We start from the raw sequence: 18,986 nt of genomic DNA on the forward strand, positions 1-18,986 counted from the left end.
CTTTTTTTAATGCCCTTCCCCCTACTGCATAGCTCACATTTTAGCCCTTAGTTAGGACAATGACCTTCTGTATGTGACAAAACATCATTAGCTCTCCCCTGCTCACCACAGAGGTTGCCTCTGAAGAACTGCTATTATTTCATAACTTGATGCAGCTCCTTCAGAACAAGAATGAAAGCAGTGGTGTCGAGAAACAAGTCAGCATAAGACAATTTGTACTGTGCACTCATTATATTGGCCTGCATTTTCTAACAATAATATGGAAGTTATTTTGCAACCAAGTGTAAAAAATAAATAGTTGTGGTATTTTCAAGATTACCAATTAAATGTCAAGGTAAAGAAGGTAAATATGAAATTGTTGAATCATTTCTTTAGAAATTATTCGTAAGATTTTCTACATGTGGAAGTGGTTTTTAGGTATTTTTATCTCATTATATTCCATGATAATTTAAAGATTTCATCCATAATGTTAAGTGACAAGATGATTACAATAAATTTAAAAGAACTTGTAAATTATAAAAAGAAAAAATGGTTTTCATTAAAAAGTCATTAGCAATTTACCAAAAGGTATGATTTTTATTTCTCATGCATTATATCTGAACATTTCTAGTTATTCTGCTTTTCATGAATACTTGAAGAATTTTACATTGAACATCTGTATCTAATGAAAAATATATTAGGTGTCAGCTTTCAATTCTGTATATTTTATAGCTCCAAAAGGTGGAATTTCTTTTTGGCTAAAACAGACACTATTACATACTTTATAGTTGAAATGTATTGCCTCAAATGAAGGAAAAATGCAAAATAGAGAAGTTTTATTTTTTAAAAACCTTCATATGTAATGTATTTTCCACTCAAATATTAAGAATCATAAAATGCACATTTTAAATATATTGTGTGATGTAAATAAATCAGTTATAATCCTTACATGGGATGATATATTATCTAACTATTGCATTAATATTACCAAAAGTATATAAAAACAGAATATAAAATTAACTGCCTTTAGTCATGACAAATCCATTAGAAGAGACTGTGAAATACTAATTCTAACTAATACTAATATCAAGTGATCATTATACAAAGCTAAGTATCTCTGTTGAGTAAAACTAGATTTTCTTTAATCTGGTTGTGATCTAAAATATGCACTGATGTGAAAATTAATTTAAAGTAGTCCAGTCTAGAAGTATCTTCATGTCCTGGGTTCATAACTGTTGGCCTTAATCTTCAGTCCATCAATTCAGTCATAAGTGTCACCTTTCCAACAAAGATCCGAGAATTTAAAGATAATGGTTACTCACTTTCTCTTAAACTATTAGGGCACAATGGCATCAAATAAACATCTGTTTAAAATCTTTTGTCAGCTAACTAAACTTACTGCATAAACTTGTACACACTAGTACACTTCTACCAGAAACATATGCTTGCCATAATTTCTATAAAAATTAAATATCAACCTGTAAAGTACCTTAAATTCTGAAGCCACCAAAAATGAAGAATCCTTTCCACCTTCTATTTTGCTAAGAAAATATTTTCCCCCAGCAAGTTAGCATTACTATACTCAGTTTCCTAAAGATATACCAGTCTCTAATAATAATAATAATATTTTAACATGCAGTGCTGACTATTGCCAGGCACTTAACATGTATTCATGTTTTTAATGTTATTACAAAATTGAAGCAGTGCTAGTATTATAACCTTTTTACAGATGTTGGAACTGAGGTATTTATATCAAGGAACTTGTATAGTCTCACAGTGAATCTGGCTCTTTAACTCAGGAAGTCTTGGTTTAGAGTCTATGCTCTTAGGCACTTAAACAAGCATTTGTTGAATACAAAAATGAAATACACTATTTTATACAGCAATGCATTCTGCCTAATGCAGTGTTTTTTTTCTCCACCAAAAGTTCCTGGGCGTCTGGGATAGGTGGGGGAGGGGGAAGAGACAGCTTGAGGTTAAATATAGAGCCCCTGAAAAGGATTAGTAGTCCATCTAATAGATTAGGAAATGGGCTCAGAACGTCATTCAGTCATGCTCTGATAGGTAGGCTGGTTCACTGCAGAAGATAGCTAATATATTTTATCTCTAAGGTAATCCAGATACAATCCAAGTTGATGCCAACCTCCATTGAAACTTTTTTCCAAGTACATTTCTCTAATTGGAGAAATTAAGGTGATCATCTGCTATCTTACCAAATTATTCAGTTTTTTGAGACTATAATTTGATAGCTGTGAGATAAGAAATGATGTATTACCTTAGATCAGCACTGCCCAAGACAAAAGGATTGTTCTTTTTAGGTTGCTTCAGAATCTAAGGTACTTTATAGGTTGATATTTATACTGAGAAAGGACAACACTGGGTCTGTTGGAAAGCTTTGGTTAAAAAAAAAGATAGATATATTCTGCTTTGAAATATGCAAAATTTTGAACACAAACTTGATTTAAAAAAAAAAAATTGAATTAACATAAGATACCACCTCTCCTAAAGAATTTTTATTGACTGTATAAGGAATATTGAGCTTTGTAGGATAAGTATCAGTTAAAAGGGTTCTGGAAAAATGAAATCTGTTTCAAAATCATTTGATAGCATTTGTTACTTGACAGCAGAGACTCTAATAAATAAATGCTTTACTTCATAATATTGAAAATAAGTTTTTAGAAATAACTGAAAAGTAGAAACATATATTGGTCATATTAATCATATAACAATGGAATTTTCTTTTCTGTGCATGTAGGAAAATCAGAGAAATGGAAAAATCATCATAACATCAATTTTCATAATGTATTTTTTAAAAATAAGCAAAAAGTCAGCATAACTAAATTTATAAATATATCTTAAGATTTACTCAGTCCCTTTATATATCTAAACACATATGCCTACATCCTAAATAATGATCTACAATCTTTAAGAACAATGTTAATTCTTTTGAAGCTTAAGAACTATAATCTTTTCTAAAAAATATACTCCTATGTGATACAAATATGCTACTTAGCTAGCTGAAGACAGAAGTAGGCCATAATTTTCAAATGATTAAAAAAACAAATGGAATAAAAAATTTGAGATGATTTGTTAGTATATTTATTTCAAAGTTAACCCAAGAGCAATCTTCAACAATTCATCACAATCAACACATTTTTAGAATATGTCTTATCTATTTAAATGATGGGTGACTGCTGTGATCTGGGACTGTTAATTCGCTAGCATGTTATTTATTCAAAGTGACAGTTAAGTTTTTCTCCAAAATTTATTTGTATAATCATTTTATGCTAAAATATGTCCTAAGGACAGAAATCACAAACTGGCAATGACTAACTCATGAATAATAGTAACAAAACAGAGGATCTAAAATTAAAATGAATTATGTATATTTAAAGCATAGCAGGGGACAAGGGCCAAACCAACATGTTCTAGGGAAGGCTGAAGAGTCTTTAGAACTCATTTACGACATTTGTGAATGTCTGCCATAAAACGGCTGCATGCTTCCAGCTATTAGAAAACATATTTGGACTAAAAGGACTGTTTTCAATAAGATCAGTAAATATTTCCAAAGATATATGAGTAGTCAGTAAATATCTTGAGATTATCTTTACATGACTCAGACTGGTATGGTACCCAATAAACAAATCCCAACTAATGCAACTATTCATCTTATCTTATGACAAAAGAACTGGCATTTTATATTCTAATATACAAATTTTAGTTAGCCCAATATTTACTATCTTTGTGTTTAATTCTTCACCTAGGAATCTAACACAGTATTTATTATTGTTGATGATTAAGATCATATATTGTAGCTGAAAATTAAACTACTATACCACATACACATATATGTAGCAAGAAAGTGACTACAGGGCTAGGAACCAATGAACCAATGAAATAATTTTCTTCTCTATCAAGCAATTTTTCATCCACCAAAAAAAATCTGAAAATGAATCAAATGCTCTTTAATTTCAATTCAAATTACATTTAATTCTATTCCAATTTAAATTAGATGGAGAACCAGAAATATATGAATTTAGAAAATTATTAATACTTTTCTTTAATAAAAGGGAAAAGGTTACATTTTAGTCAAGTATTATCAGAAAGGAGGAAAGTCCTTACAAGTAAGGTCCACATCACAATGACAATATCTAAATTAAAAATTTTAATTTAGTAAATAAATTTCTATCTCACCAAAAAATTCAGCCACTTTATTTGGAGACAGGGTTAACTTTGAAACTAGCTTTCAAGTTTAAAAAAAAAGGAATTGAAAGAGAAATGCATAACATGAATTTGCAAATATTTCTGAGGTGACAAAATGGCTAATAATGATTTAAAATTTTACTTCAATACCTCTATTTCCAAAATATGACAATATTAAATATATCTATTATATGAAATAAAGATATCTTCTAATATAGCCATACATTTTATTCTCCTCTCTTTATTATTACCATTCTAGTACATAAGTATTTTCTTACCTCCTAATGTTCTGCTACTTTAAATAGTCTTAAACTTTTGCTCTGTTTTCCAAGTTACTAGGAGGAGAGTTACTTGAAGTCTATTATCTATCTGCTTTTTATGAATTCAAATGAGTGCAAGATGGTACTTCATTATATCTTGAGATTCTTTTAAGATTCCCTTTCTGAGAAAATTTCTCAAATACTCAGTTGCATTTGCATTAGAGCTACTAGAGTTAAAAAAAAATCTTATTCTTTAAAAGAAAGGTTGTTCATTTATGAAAATTGTTTTCTTCCTCTCTATGCATACAGGTGGTCCCAGAATGGGACTCAAGAGATGGATTTCTTGGAAACTTAGGCTTTTGGAACTGGAAAGGACATTAAAGATCATCCACTCCAACCTCTTCATTTTATGGTTGAGGACATGGAGCCGAGAAAAGATAGCTGACTTTGGGCAAGTTTCCTACCGAGTGGCAGAGCCAGAACCAGGAGCCAGGTCTCCTGACTCCCAGTTAGGAGCCAGGTCTCCTCACTTTTCGTCCAAGGATCTTTCCATTACACCCACACTGACTATTTTCTGAGATTGCCTTGGGCTACATACATTGATCATGCTGCTTTGTAAATAATCACGTTCACCAAACAAAATGCATTTGATGACAAGTCATAGGACCTTGGAACTTGCCCATAGAACCAAACTATAATTAATCCTGATCTTGTCCTGCCTAGAATAACTTCATGGAACCTCAGTGATCATATAATAAATTACAAGTCCCTTAAACTGGCCTTTAAAGCAGTGCTCCATCTAATCCCAACACATCTGATGAAACTCTCCCCTTCTTGATGTGTGCTGTTGACACTAGCTTTCATTCTGTTGCCCCAATGAACCACACTCCACCCTGTCTCAGCACATGCCACCCACCCCTCCCAGGCTCTTTTCACAGGCTCTGTCTGACTAGTAATAATTATTTTCCACTTTTGAGTTTAAATATAAAACCCCTCAAGTAGTATTTCATTTTAATATTCTTGTTGTATTTTATATCTTTTAATATCAGTAAGTCCAAACATGAGTTACTTATTCAGTTACTTATGTAATATATTTCTTACTAAATCTACTCCAAACTGTGGATGAACAGGCATTCTGTCTAATCTCAATCACTACTCTACCATCCACCAGACCTGTGTCAGACCCTTGTTCTAAAAGTAATGATCTCATTCAAATCTACAACAATCCTATGAGGTTAATTCCAGATTACAAAAATGAGGCACAGCACATAGACATTGCCCTGTATCACAGAGCAAGAAGTGGTAGAATTGACCTCAGAGTCAATATGTTATGCTGTACATTCAAATATGTGTTGAATAAATAAATCAAACAATATCACAAAACTACATAAACGAAAAACAACAACACCACAATGACAATATGCCCAGCACTGTTCTAAGTAGCACATATACATACGTTAGTTGTTTGATTCCATAGCAACCCTACAAAGTAGATACTACTATTATTACCACTTTGGAGATAAGGAAACTGAGGCACAGAGAGGTCAAACTTGCCCGAGGTCACACTGCTAGCAGGGGGAAAACTCCAAATATTTTGTGTCTGTCTGTGCTCATAACTTCCGTTCTGTACTGACATACTTGTGATAGTGCATGCCTGATGATCATACAAAATTAATAATAAATTACCAGTGTAACAATCATTAGTTAACCCGGAAGGACAAAAAGCTAAATCCTGTTTAAGCTAAATTGTTTTTTTCTAGGTAATGAAGATAAATGCTCCTCCTTTGCAGGGATGAATTGCTAAAAGGGGATAGCATCTTTCTTCCAGTGGATACAGCTCCATTCAGGGTGAAGGTTCTTCCTGGGAAGTACCTTGGTTGTATCTGTTCTTACCCTTCAGCAGGGAGTCTTTCTGAAGGGTGTAACCTGCATGGTCATATGCAGTAACCCGGGTTACACTGCACAGAACTGTTAAAATAGTATATACACAATGAGAAAAAGGGCTAATGAAGATTAAAAAAATACAAAAGCAATGCAAAAATCGAGAGCAAAAAGAAAATCTTGCTAAAACCTTGTTAAAATTTCAGGACAGGGTGTGTCTCACTAAGCTCTACAGTTTCATCAGCTAGAAAGTGAGGATAACAAAATAATGTTAGTGAAATTCCTTCTTTACATTATAAAGCACCATGCAAATTCTATGTTTACTCAATGTATCTTTTATACTCAAGATATCTTGTATATAAACTCTAAAAGGTTCATTCCTCAGGTCTTAAATAGATTTTATTCTATTCATGCTGAAGAACTATTAATAGAAATAATGTTGCTATATATGGTGATCCTTTAAACTAGTATGATTCCATTCTGTACATGGTTGAAATGTTATCCTATAAATATGGTGACACAAAAGAAACAAAAAGAGACGCAACCTAACATGAGGTAATGCTTTTCTCAATGACAATACTTTTTGGAAGAGTACTTAAAAACGAAAATGAAATGTAAAGAAAATTTCTAGTTCAAGGTTGCGTGACTCTAGTCAGCTCATTAGGACAAGGATACATGTTTTTGTTCTGGAGTTTGAGGGATTCAGCATTTTAGAAGGTGCTTTATAAAAGTAGAACAAAGAAATCTAGTTTTAGAAATCAGATTTCACAGACTGTGGCCTGTGCACAAAAAGATAGGCCAGGGACCTCCCTGGTGGCTCAAAGGGCTAAATGTCAGCACTATGAAGCAATCCATAGCTACTACAGCATGAATTCGATTCCCAGCCAGGGGGGTGACCCACATGGCACAGCAGACCTCTGCTGTCTCACCTGCTGCTCCCCTCAGCAGTGTATTTCACTAGATATGCCTGTTCTGCTCCCCAATCTGTCTCTGGTGAATCTGCTCTCACCTCCTCCCACCCCATACCTCTGACCTGTACCCCAGTTCTTATATGCATAAATAAATAAATCTTAAAAAAAAGATAGGCCAATTGGTCAGCTACATAAAAGTAAGAAAAGGATCAGATCAGCATATTGATGAAACAAGTAATATAGTTAATGAAAATAAAAACAGTATCATAATGACTAAGGACACAGTGTGAGAGACATTGCAAAATTCTTTTAACTTTTCACATGTTTCAGGTTGGCCAGAAGCAAAATCCAATAAATGAAGGTCTTTCTCTCTAAGGTGCTGTCACATGCTCAGGTGAAGAACACTACACGAGGTGGAAAAAGCAACTTGTTATCTTTGTTCACAAAATGAGATCTTACAACCTTACCTAATAGATTGGTTAACCACAAGGCCAGATCTTCTTTCATCGGTAGCAAATTAGCTTCATGTCTGCTGGCCAGCCATTGGCTATACTGATGCATATCGGAGAGGCCAGGTCCGCTGCGCACCTTGGGGCTCAGAGCAGTGCACATTATTTATCCTCTTGCAATACCTGTTTTGGAAACAAAAAAGCAATTGTTTCTTTTTAAACAGACATCTCTTGTTAAAGACTTGCTGCCAATGCCATAACAAAGAACTGGATCCATGGATGCTTTGATGACAGGTTAGGCTATTAATTATTAAACTCTATGAAACACTATTTGCTTTATCTGTATTGGCCCTATCACTTTTGACCAACCACTAGGTAGGGAACAGGAACAATCAAAGGTCAATTAGAAAAAAATCAAACAGTAAACATTAAGCTTGTGCAAAACATCAGATCTGGAAAAACTTGGCTTCAAAAGCAAAAAAATCCACTTCTTCAAAAACAAGAAAAACTGGTTGTTTAAATGTTAGTGTCCAAAATGTAAACTTCCATTGTTTGGGTTAGTTTTGATTCCCACAGAAATTTCAGACTGAGTGCTAGCAATGGCAGTTTTTTGCACAATTTATTGTAAACATATGGTCACTATTCTTAAACCTATTACCTGTAAGATTAAGCACAGCACTTGATTTTTGGCAGATGGTTAAGCAAGACTGACTCAACTTAGAGAACTGTGTGGGAAACAGGAAAAAGGATCCCTACTAAATTTCTCTCATTTTATAGTTAATGAAAATAAAAACAAGGAAAGTAAGTGACTTGAACAAGACCATAGAACTAGATCAGGGAGATTTAGGCTTGATCCTTGGTCTTTGTACTCTAAGACCGTTACTATCTCCAGAATGACACATTTTATGAAAAGATTCATCACGAACCCAGAGTATGACCCAAGAACTACACCATAGTTCTAGTAAATACTGCCACCGTTTTCTTGGTCTTACTTTGTATCTGTCCACTTTATATGTCTTGCACACTAGATTTTATTTTCGGTCATCATTAGAGTACAAGTAATTAAATACCTTATAATTACAAAATAAGAAATTATTTCATTAACCTGATTACCCTGTAAGTAGCAGAGTCCTGCACATGGGCTACAGAAAGGATACTTGAACATTGAATGTGCACTTTTATATGTGTTATTTATAGAACCTAAGACCACAGAAGTTAATACGGAAGCAGCTAAGCAAACAAATTCATAAGTTTAAGAGTGTGTAGGATTCCATTCTGTATACAAATAGTACATACAGAATAACCAAATGCATTATAACTGAATGAATGAGAAGATTTGCAAATGGCAAGAGGTTTATATGTTAGAATGAGGATTTCAACTGTATTTCAATATTTATAATTTTAATTTGATGTTGAAAAAAATTTGTATTTCAGAGTATTTCTAAGTTGTATATATATATATATATGTTCTTGTTGGTTTTATTCTTTGAAACTTTACATAGTGCTAGTTTCCAGTTATTCTCAAACTCTAATTCTCTTAGCTTAAGATGTATTCTGTCTTTTAAAAAACTACTCTTTACAAAAATAAGATATTGGTGTTCAGACAAATGAAAAATGTGACCAAAACTCAGCTATCTTGCTATACTATTAGAAAGACTGCTGAGAGGATAAGCAAACACCTAAAAAGTTTCATGAATATATAATTTTAAAAGAAAAATTTTACTTCCAAAGCAATTATTTTCTGTGGTATTTTTTGCAAAAAAAATTACAATTTTTTAAAAAAAATTTCTATAAATGTGTCTATAGTTATTTAAGGTAAACCAAAGCAAATATAAAATATTTGAACAAACCTTGTCATTTGTTACTAAATTGTCTTAATAAGAACCAGACATCAGTTTATCTATTCTTTTATAGCCAATGATCAAATAATTTACATAAAGTTCTAAAGATTTCTCTAAACCTTGTGATTAAATTCCAGAACCCTAAACTACTTTCTCCCAGTTCTTTTCAAAATAGTTACCATTCCAGGAAAACAAAATTTTAACCTGTAGCTAGTGAGGCTTCCTAAAGGCTAGTTAGCCTTGGGAACATTTACGTAATCATACATTTAAGCACATGATTCATACATTTAAATAACTAGTTGAAATCTTAAAAGGGTTACCTCTAAAGTGCCTTTCTTCTCAAGACACAATCTCTCCCACTACTTTCCTGAAAATGAGATGTGGTAGTTCAGTAACTTTACCTACATCCTATTATGTGCCCTGCAATTCCATTTAAGCATCAGAGTCCTATTTTGCTCTGTAAAAGCAAGAAGACACCTCAGATTCTTAAGCTCATTGTCCTGCAAAGAATTCATCAAGGGATAGTTTACAGTAAGTCTAATGGCATGTAACAGTTTCAATGACCAGAGGGAAACAATCCTTCCCCTCAACACTTCTCAACAGTGAAGTTTTTATTTTCCTTGACACTGGCACATTTATTTCTCATGTAGTCAGGCCTGCCAGAAATGAAATTCTAACTATCCTCAAATATTTGCAGATGATCATTAAGTGGGAAAAAAAGGGGGGAGTACAATTAAGCAATTTTGTTATACAAAACTATATACAAAGTGAAAAACAAGAATAGTTTCCAGGGCAAGATGGGAAAAAGAAGCCAAGTGGATAATTAGCATGCAACAGAAGTTAAACAATTAAATATACGCCAAAATATGTAAATACCTAAAGTCAGTGGAATAGGTAAAATTTCCACTACATAACCGCCTTTTGAAAAACATTAACATTCAAACCATTTCTTCCAATCATCTTTTTTCATATTTCACATCTCAAATCACCATCAAATTTTGCAAAACTGTGGTTCAGTTAAAAGTCACTACAAGGAGGTTTAGACATGGGGTTTGACATGGCAGAGACATGGATAGAAACCTTGGAAATGAACCAAGTTTGTACATTCAAAATTTGGAGTGTGGAAGAATTATCCCACAATGAAGCAGTTTTCAAATGAAATGATTAAATTGGGATGAAATAGTCAAATATCTTTATAGTAACCAGATTAAAAAATCACCACAGGATCTGTAAATGTCTTTCAATTTTTAGGAAAGGTTTTTACTTCATCTGGATGCGTTGGATTAGATCACAAAGAACAAACTGTAACACAGAGATTTCTGATCTTCTAAGTTCATTTAAGTGTTTTCAATACCACAAGAGATGCCAAGGGGTAGCTTTTAAAGATAGGAAATTAAATGATGAATGACCCACTAGAATTTTGTTTTTAAAAAGTTAGGTTTAGGAGAAAGAAAAACTCATTTCAGAAAATATTTCAAAACAATGAAAATTAATATAATCAAATATGTCAGAGATTGATAACTAAGCTTGGTAAATACTAAGCAAAGCCCATCACTTTTAGAAAGATGGGTAAGGGCGCACATGCTTCTGTGAATTCCCTAAGCTATGACTTCTCTAAGCTCAATGGGTCTATTTAAATATGGATAAGCCAACCCCCCATACTTGGAATTCAAAAAAATAAAGCTTAAGAGGAAAAACATGCAGAAATTTAATCCAGAATTCTTTTTTTAAAAGTGTGTATTTTTTTTTCTTTCTTTCCATAGTAGAAGTGATTCTGGAATAACCATTATAAATATGATGAGACTTGAAATAGCCCAGGGGAAGAAGAAAATTAATGACTCCGTAAGTAAAATATCACATGTTTGAAGTCTCTGTTTAGTCTGTTGCTCCAGAATCTGTTGGAGGACATCATCATTATAACCCTGAAGAAAAAGTATTCTTTTACGCCACCTACAGGTGTGCTTTGATTTTGATCAAGATGGTTTTCAGTTCATCTCCAGACTTGGCAGGCAAGTTGTAAAAAATGTATCGTAATGTTATATAAAAAATAAAATGGAGGGCCTCCCTGGTGGCACAGCGGTTGAGCGCTGGGTTGAGAAGCTGCCCGCAGCCTCTGCAGCGCAGGTTTGATCCCAGGCTGCTCCCCGGCCACCGGAGGAGGGTCCCACATGGCGCACAGACCTCTCCTGCCACCCGCTGCTCCCCTCAGCAGTGTACTTTGGTCCTTCTGCCTGCTCTGCTCCCCGCTCTGGCTCTGGTGAATTCTCTCACCCTCCTGCGCTTCAGACCGTACCCAGTGCTTGTATAAATAAATAAATAAATCTTTAAAAAATAAAAAAGATTTTAAAAAAAATAAAAAAGAAAATAAAATGGAAAGATGGAAAGATGGAAAAACAGAACAAAGTGATAAACACTATCTCTATCTATACTGTCTGTTATGAGATTCTACTAAAAAGCCTGATAAATGGAAAGAAAATTAGAATTGGACCAAGTCTGGGTCAAACATTGTCTCCACAATCTAGTCATTTAATAGCTGTTCCGTTCCTGCCCTATGACTTTTTTTTCTTTGTACTTGAGTTCTCTAGTATAGAAAGGGGGCCAACACCTCAAATACAACTCTGAAGACTAGTTACATGAGCCATATTTTGTGCAATAAACAATAAAAACTAGTTAAAACAATAAAACTAGTTAAAGCAATAAAAACTAGTTAAATTTAAATCACACCATAGGAAATTTGCCAAAAATAAAACATCCATTGACTTCTTTTTTAAAAAAAATGCAATTTTGTAACAAAATAGAACTATTTTACAGAACTCAAAATCACTGAGAAAGGACAAAGGGGGTAAGAAATGCAACAGATAAAGACTGATAAAACAAAACCATAAATAATGGGAAATGCAAAGTTTGCTTCATACTGAAAGAGATGAAACCATGAAAGGCAAAATAATTAACTAAGACAATGAATAAAATGTTGAGTTCTAAAATGAGTTGTTTGCATGTATATTAAAAAATGAATTTTGGAAATAAATTATACTTCATTTTGATACCAAGTAAAGGACTACAAGCTATTCATAAAGGGGAGTGCAATATCTCTTCACATAAACATGGAAGGGTATCAACTATGCCCCCCTATGGAAGGGTATCAACTATGCCCCACCCCCCCACCCCACCCCCTCTCCGAAAAGACTCCTTAACTGGATCCATTCAAAATAATGGTACTAATGAACCCATAGTCAAAAGGGCCCCATCCTTAAAGACCACTTTTGCCCTCATTTCCACCACTGATCTCACCCTTAATCTATTCCAGTTTGTGTGTTATGTGTTTAAAACAATGAAGAAGCAAATATGACAAGACCAAAACACTGTATTTAAAAAATTAAAACCAAAAAAAATGACAAAATGAACTCCCTTCCAAAATCTGGAAGGAGAAAATACCTAATTTCAAGCTAGACTCAAAGAATTACAACCAAAGATGGTTTTACATGGCTCTTTCACTCTTCTGAGGTCTTTACTCTTATGTGATACATTTTGTCTAACCAATAACATCTCCATGAGCTACATATTCTCAACTAATATTATGAATTTGCAAAATCTTCACCTAAGAGCCTAATCAGAAAATATTTAATCAGAATAAAATTTAATCAGAAATGTAATTCTACATTTTGTAAATGAACATCCACTTTTGGCTCAGGGGGAGCAACTTGCCACAAATATAAAAGTACCATGCATAAAGGCAAAATAATTAACATTAATTACTAGTTTTTCTAATTATGTAACAAAATCATTAAATTCAAATGAACTGTGGAAGATTTACAAGTCAAATTTCTGGTTATTAATAGGGTTATTAACAGGTTATTAATAAGATGTTTTGCCCAAAGTGACAAGGGTATGTAGTCACAATCATTAAAAGTATCCTAATAGCCCTCCAAGAGCCTCATCTTAAGTAATTCTCTTGCAGGAATCTTTCTTATCCTTCAACCCATGAATATTTATCTTGAATCAAGTGATGGTATACCTGCAATAAATAATTTCTTCTCAAGTCATGACCAAAAAAAGCAACGCTAGTGAAAACTGATTTCTTATATTTTCATGGTTTTTACAAGATTTTTTCAAGATTTTAAAAATTCTACTAAGCCAGTCTTCCAATTTAGCAAAGTTTCTTGAACTCCTATCAGGTTAACCTGAAACATCACTGAATAGCAAACTATCTAAAAGTCATTAATAAATTAGCATATTTAAGGACTTATACCAAAATTTCATCTAAGTTGAATACATAAACCTTAAATCAGGAGGTTTTATTTGTGTTGACTGACCTTGAAAAGATTTAGGACAGAATAATCATACAAGCCTCTCAACTTATTCTGATAAGAGACACCTTTCTTCCTTCACTCCAATTTTTCTACCCAGTCAGAAAAACTTTGATGGTGCTTAAGAGAAATGAAAAGAAATAGAATGGTACTGTATGCGTCTCTATATCAAAAGCATAAAGATACCAAAAATAGAATTAACAACAGTGGCAGAAATTCCTTTGCAAACAAATTGATCAAACTTCATTACTTGGTTTCAACCAAGGTAACTTTGGCCTTCCAAAGTCTTCAAAAATCTATAACACTGTCAGCTTCGAGTCAAAATTCCAAAATTACATATTCCATGTTTAGTATTAATATATAAGCCCTGATATTTTACATTACCTAAAGGTTTGCTTTTTGTTATTTTTTTTACCCAGATACTGGAAAGCTTAGTGACCATTTGCACTAGATAAAAGAAATTTTGCCATGTGAATTCATTTCCCAATAAAGCACAGTGCACACACCATAAAAGTATGTGTTTAGCAATAAAGTGAAAAAATAAACCCAAAGTTTAGGAGCTAACAGGCTTAAATCCAAGTTACCTTTCAGTTTCAGGGCCCACTCAGGGAAGTCCATGCTAAGAGGTGTAATAAGCATTTCAAAGCTGCTCGTCCCATGCCTGAGGCATCTGTCTCTTACCTTCTTCTAGGCAGTCAGAACCAAGACACCCATGATGGAGAGGACCCCCACAGCCACCACCTCTTCCTCTGCATTTAGGAGGGAGCATTCCTTGAGAAGGAACTCATTGGTGGAATTCAAAGACTGGCTGGGCAAACTGGATCCCAGCTGTAGTTAATCAGTGGCCACACTGCTAAGAGGTTGGGGAAAAGAAGGAAAGCGCACAAGGGCTTGTTCTGAGCCTTCCTCTGGGAATCTCAGGGGATAGGTGCGGAGGAAAAGAGGACTTCCTCTGCCTGGCTGGCACATCCAACCTGTCTGAGCCTTTATTTTAACACTAGGAGGCCAAAAGGGTGTTCCTGTGCACACACAGATCTTATTTCCTCCACATAAGCGCTCCCCTACACTGCTGATGCAGCTTTCTTGGACAGGGAGGAGTTTACAAGGGGGACAATAAAACTCTGCAAACTCCTGACTGTAAGAGAATGAAGATGTAGAAGGTAAGAGGATGGAGAGGAATAAAATGGAGAGGATAAAGGCAAGGCGTTGATTTCCAAAACAGTTAAGGGTGAGGGGAGTACTGACTAACCGGTGCACCCCACATTGTATATTGGAAAGTAGAAAACAGAATCTGTTAACCCCTGCTTTTCTTCCCTCTCCCTCTCCAGACATTGGATGTGTGGGCCAGGCTAATGGCAGTTACCTTACTGGCCTCATAGGATTTGTCAAAATAAGCAATGCCTCCAAAGGAAAGGTGTCTCCTCTGAGTCTCAATTTCAGATTCCCAAGCCCTACTCTTTGGACAAAAAGGACAATACTACCCCAAATCTTCCCACGGGGGTTTGATTCATAAACAAGCATTTGTTTATTCACATAAAAAAAGCTCAACTCTGCCAAAAGCATCAGTCGAAAACAACGTCACCCCAAATCACACGTGAGGCTCGCTCTTCTCTTCCCAGCCTCCTCCACTCAAAACATGCAGGCGCAATCCATTCAGAACACCCCCACTACCCTCCCCCTGTCCCCCATAACAGATAACGCTGAGCAGGGTTTACAGAGAGCCTGTGAGCAAGTGCATTTGTCTGCATCTGCAGTCGATGTGCTAATTAGAAATCTTCACTTCCGTCCCTGGTTGGCTGAGCCATCCCAGCGGGCTTTTCGTGCGGCGGTCATCTGGCGCGTTCCACCAGAGAGAGGAGGCACACATGATTGTTTCCAGGGAATCAGAGTCACCCACTGCAATGACCACCCACTCAAGACCAGAGCCTGCCCGGTTGTCCGCGGTTCCTCACCCTTCCCAGACTCGCCCCGGAGGTGGTACCTAAGCCCTCCCCCGTCAGGCCGCCACCCCTGCAGCAGCAGGCGGAGAGGCACCGGCCACCGCCGGCTGCAGAGCGCGCACGCTGCGGCGGCGCCGGCGGAGAGCTGGGCCAGCTCGCCGTGCTCACCCCGCGTCCGGAGCTGGGCTGCTGGCGCCTCTCAAGGGCGCGGTGGCTCCCGACTCCGCTCCCGCCGCGTCCCGGGGCCGGCCCCCACCCGACGCAGGTCCTGCAGCAGCCGCTCTCTGCACCCCACCAGCCCGGCGGCAGCAGCTACAGCCGCAGTGCCCCTCTTCATACTTCTCTGATGGCTCCTCTTGGTGCTGTTTGGGAAAACGATTTTCCCCCTGCCAGAAACAGATTTCCTACATTTCATCAGTCCACATAGACCGAGCGGAAGTAAAATGCTTACTTTTTCTGGTGGACAGCAAACGCAATTGACACTGATTTACCCTTCAAACGGGGAGAGATTGTATTACAAGCCCTTTGGCAGCAATTCCGAAGTTGGGGCCAAGCTCCAGCCCCCTCGTCGTCCCCCAAACACTAACTTAAGAGAGAAAGGGCGGGAGGGTGAGGAGGGGATCATATTTAACCCCAGGATTTTAACAGAGTCAATGGCTTTAGCACAATATTAAAAGTAGGTGTTGGAAAAGGTTTACTTTCCTGGCCAGTGATTTTGCAGACTCAGAAGCTTGAGCTTTCCAGTAACTTCGGCCACTCTGCGTTCCAAATTGAACAATTTGATTTCTTACAATTCTCTTTAAATATCAGATTTTAGAAGAGACTACACTCAGGACTGTTTTCACTTTAAAGAAAGGAAATACAATTCCACCCTCTCTCTCAACCTCCGCTCAGCATTATGTTGAATGTCACAGACAATTTTCTCCAACTGTTGTTTATTAGCGCATGCATTTTCATATGAAGTCTTCCCATGAAAGAGACAGATGTTCAAAGGTCGACTCTCCTCTAATACACACGTAACCCCAGGCTGAGTGTCCCACTCACCTCTGCACTAGTTATCACTTCCATGGAGTGTCAATGAAAAGTGTCACAGTTTTTTGCTGTTGTTTTCAGGTTCATCAGTTTTGAACAACCTCAACATCCAATGTATAGGATGGCAGGGACACAGGTAATCCTCTTTTGGATATCGTTTTTTTTAAAATGGTCTGTACTGAACCCCACTCTTCAACCTAGCACCCAACCCCAAAGAGAAACTACTATAGATACACAACAGCAATGCATGTGGATAATTTTAGATATAATTGGAAAAAGACATTCATTTTTGCTCTCATCTGGAAGTGGTTATATGCTTTAGAATAGTTAGAAAGTGCATCAGTTACTTGCTTGTAGTAGCTGCACTAACATGAAAAAGGGAAGAAAACAGATTGAAAAGTTTGGCAGCATTAAAGTCAAAGGTCCTTATAATTTGATGTTGCAGCTGTCAGCTCCATACTCCTCCTTGACTGCCCAGAAAAAAAAAGTCATTCCTCATTTGCAGGAGCTACAGCATTATAAAAATGCCAATATAACTGCTGAAACAGGTCACAATGGCAATAAAACATACAGAACAGGTGACTGATAAATTTGAGTAAGGATTTTGAATAGTAACATTTCTCAAAATTTAACACATCTAAGTGTTCCTAAACCCAACAAAAACATTTTGAGTTTCCGAACCTATAAAATTTAAGTAAAATGTCAAATATTCTTAATATTCATAATCAAATATCAACATTCAGTAAATGTTAATTTAAGTATCCTCATAGTATATAATAAAGATTCAAACACTTTTAACACCTTGGATTTTGAAAATCTTATCTTCTAGTCCTCTCCAGATAGAAACATTCTTGTGACATTGTTCAGTATTAAGTTATAAACAGCAAACTGTAAGGCAACATTTTTGTTGATTAAGGGACAAAGCTAAATTCAGTCTGGGAAAATAAGATTTACAGAGGCATTGGGAATGCATAATCATTCAGTATTACTCCTCCCTATTTCCCAGGCCCTTCTTTCCAACTATTTTTAGCTTTAAGTTCTATGTTTTTTTTTTTTTTAAAAAAAGATATCTTTTTTTTTTTAGATTTATTTATTTTTATACAAGAACCAGGGTACAGGACAGAAGTGCGGGAGGGTGAGAAGATTCACCAGAGACAGAGCAGGGAACAGAACAGGCAGACTGACTGAAATACACTGCTGAGGGGAGCAGCGGGCGAGACAGGATTAAACCTGCGCTGCAGAGGCTGCAGACAGCTTCACAGTGCGGTACTCAACCACCTGCGCCACCAGGGAGGCCCTTAAGTTCTGCATTTATCAAATCCTCTGTCTTTTAGCAACAGCCAAAAGAAAAATATTCTGAATATTCTTTTGGTGATGGAAGAGGAGTAATGTAAAAGATTTCTGAAGAGACACCAAAATAGTATTTTCCTTTAAATTATTTTAGTATTTGCTATTGAATTTTCATTCTGTGTTTTTCAAAATGGAATTTTTACTCATATATTCTAATCTGCCACTGATATATTTGTCAGACAGTCTTTTTGTCCAGGAGTTTTCTTGCCTTGCTCTCAACCTAAAGACATTTAATTCTGAGACCAGAATTAGTTATAACTAACTGCCCTAATGAGAAGAGAAGGGAAGAAAATGCCTGACTTAATAAAGTGAAAATGTCTAAATACATTCTTGAAACTTCACAGCATAAAAAAGACAAGTCAGGCCAGATTTAAAGAAAATACAGTTTTTCTTTTTAGGTTATAATTCAAAGAATATCAATATTAAAAGTGGCTGGGTTATTCTGTATCTCAGCCATCGTCAACATTTTCTCCAGTATGAACTACCTTTTATATAAATACTAGAAGGAAATTTTCATAACAAAATTATTTAATTCCTCATCTATAGAGTTGCCTCACCTCCCTACCCACTCCTCTCTCTTCTCAAAATCCCTCATGGAAGTAATATATATACTCACTTATTCTGAAAATCAGGGCAAACTTTCAAAAGATGATAGGTGTTAGGGATGTTTTGAAGTAAATTAAGTAGCATGGAAATAGATGTTGGATTAAAGTAAATTTCCAAAGGAAACTAAGACATTCTCATGTTCCTAAATAGCTTCAAAATGGCAGTTAAAGACAGTGATAGTCACACGTAAGTGAAGTACTATGAGGCATAAAATGGTGTTGAAGTAT

The 18,986-nt window shown here is 35.7% G+C and overlaps 1 protein-coding gene across 2 annotated transcripts in view; it reads right to left on the reverse strand.

Moving 5' to 3' along the window:
* GAS2 (growth arrest specific 2) overlaps nucleotides 1-7,846 on the reverse strand; it is a gene marked incomplete at both ends in the record, with an annotated part of 114,337 nt that extends 106,491 nt beyond the window's left edge. For both annotated transcript variants that reach the window (XM_084255407.1, XM_084255406.1), the window contains one exon: nucleotides 7,702-7,846. In XM_084255407.1, the coding sequence (XP_084111533.1) occupies nucleotides 7,702-7,846 (145 nt within the window). The remainder of the gene's footprint in view (nucleotides 1-7,701) is intronic.
* Nucleotides 7,847-18,986: the final 11,140 nt, after the last annotated feature.

The sequence above is a fragment of the Talpa europaea genome (genome assembly GCF_964194135.1).
Source record: "Talpa europaea genome assembly, chromosome: 1".
Lineage (NCBI taxonomy): Eukaryota > Metazoa > Chordata > Mammalia > Eulipotyphla > Talpidae > Talpa > Talpa europaea.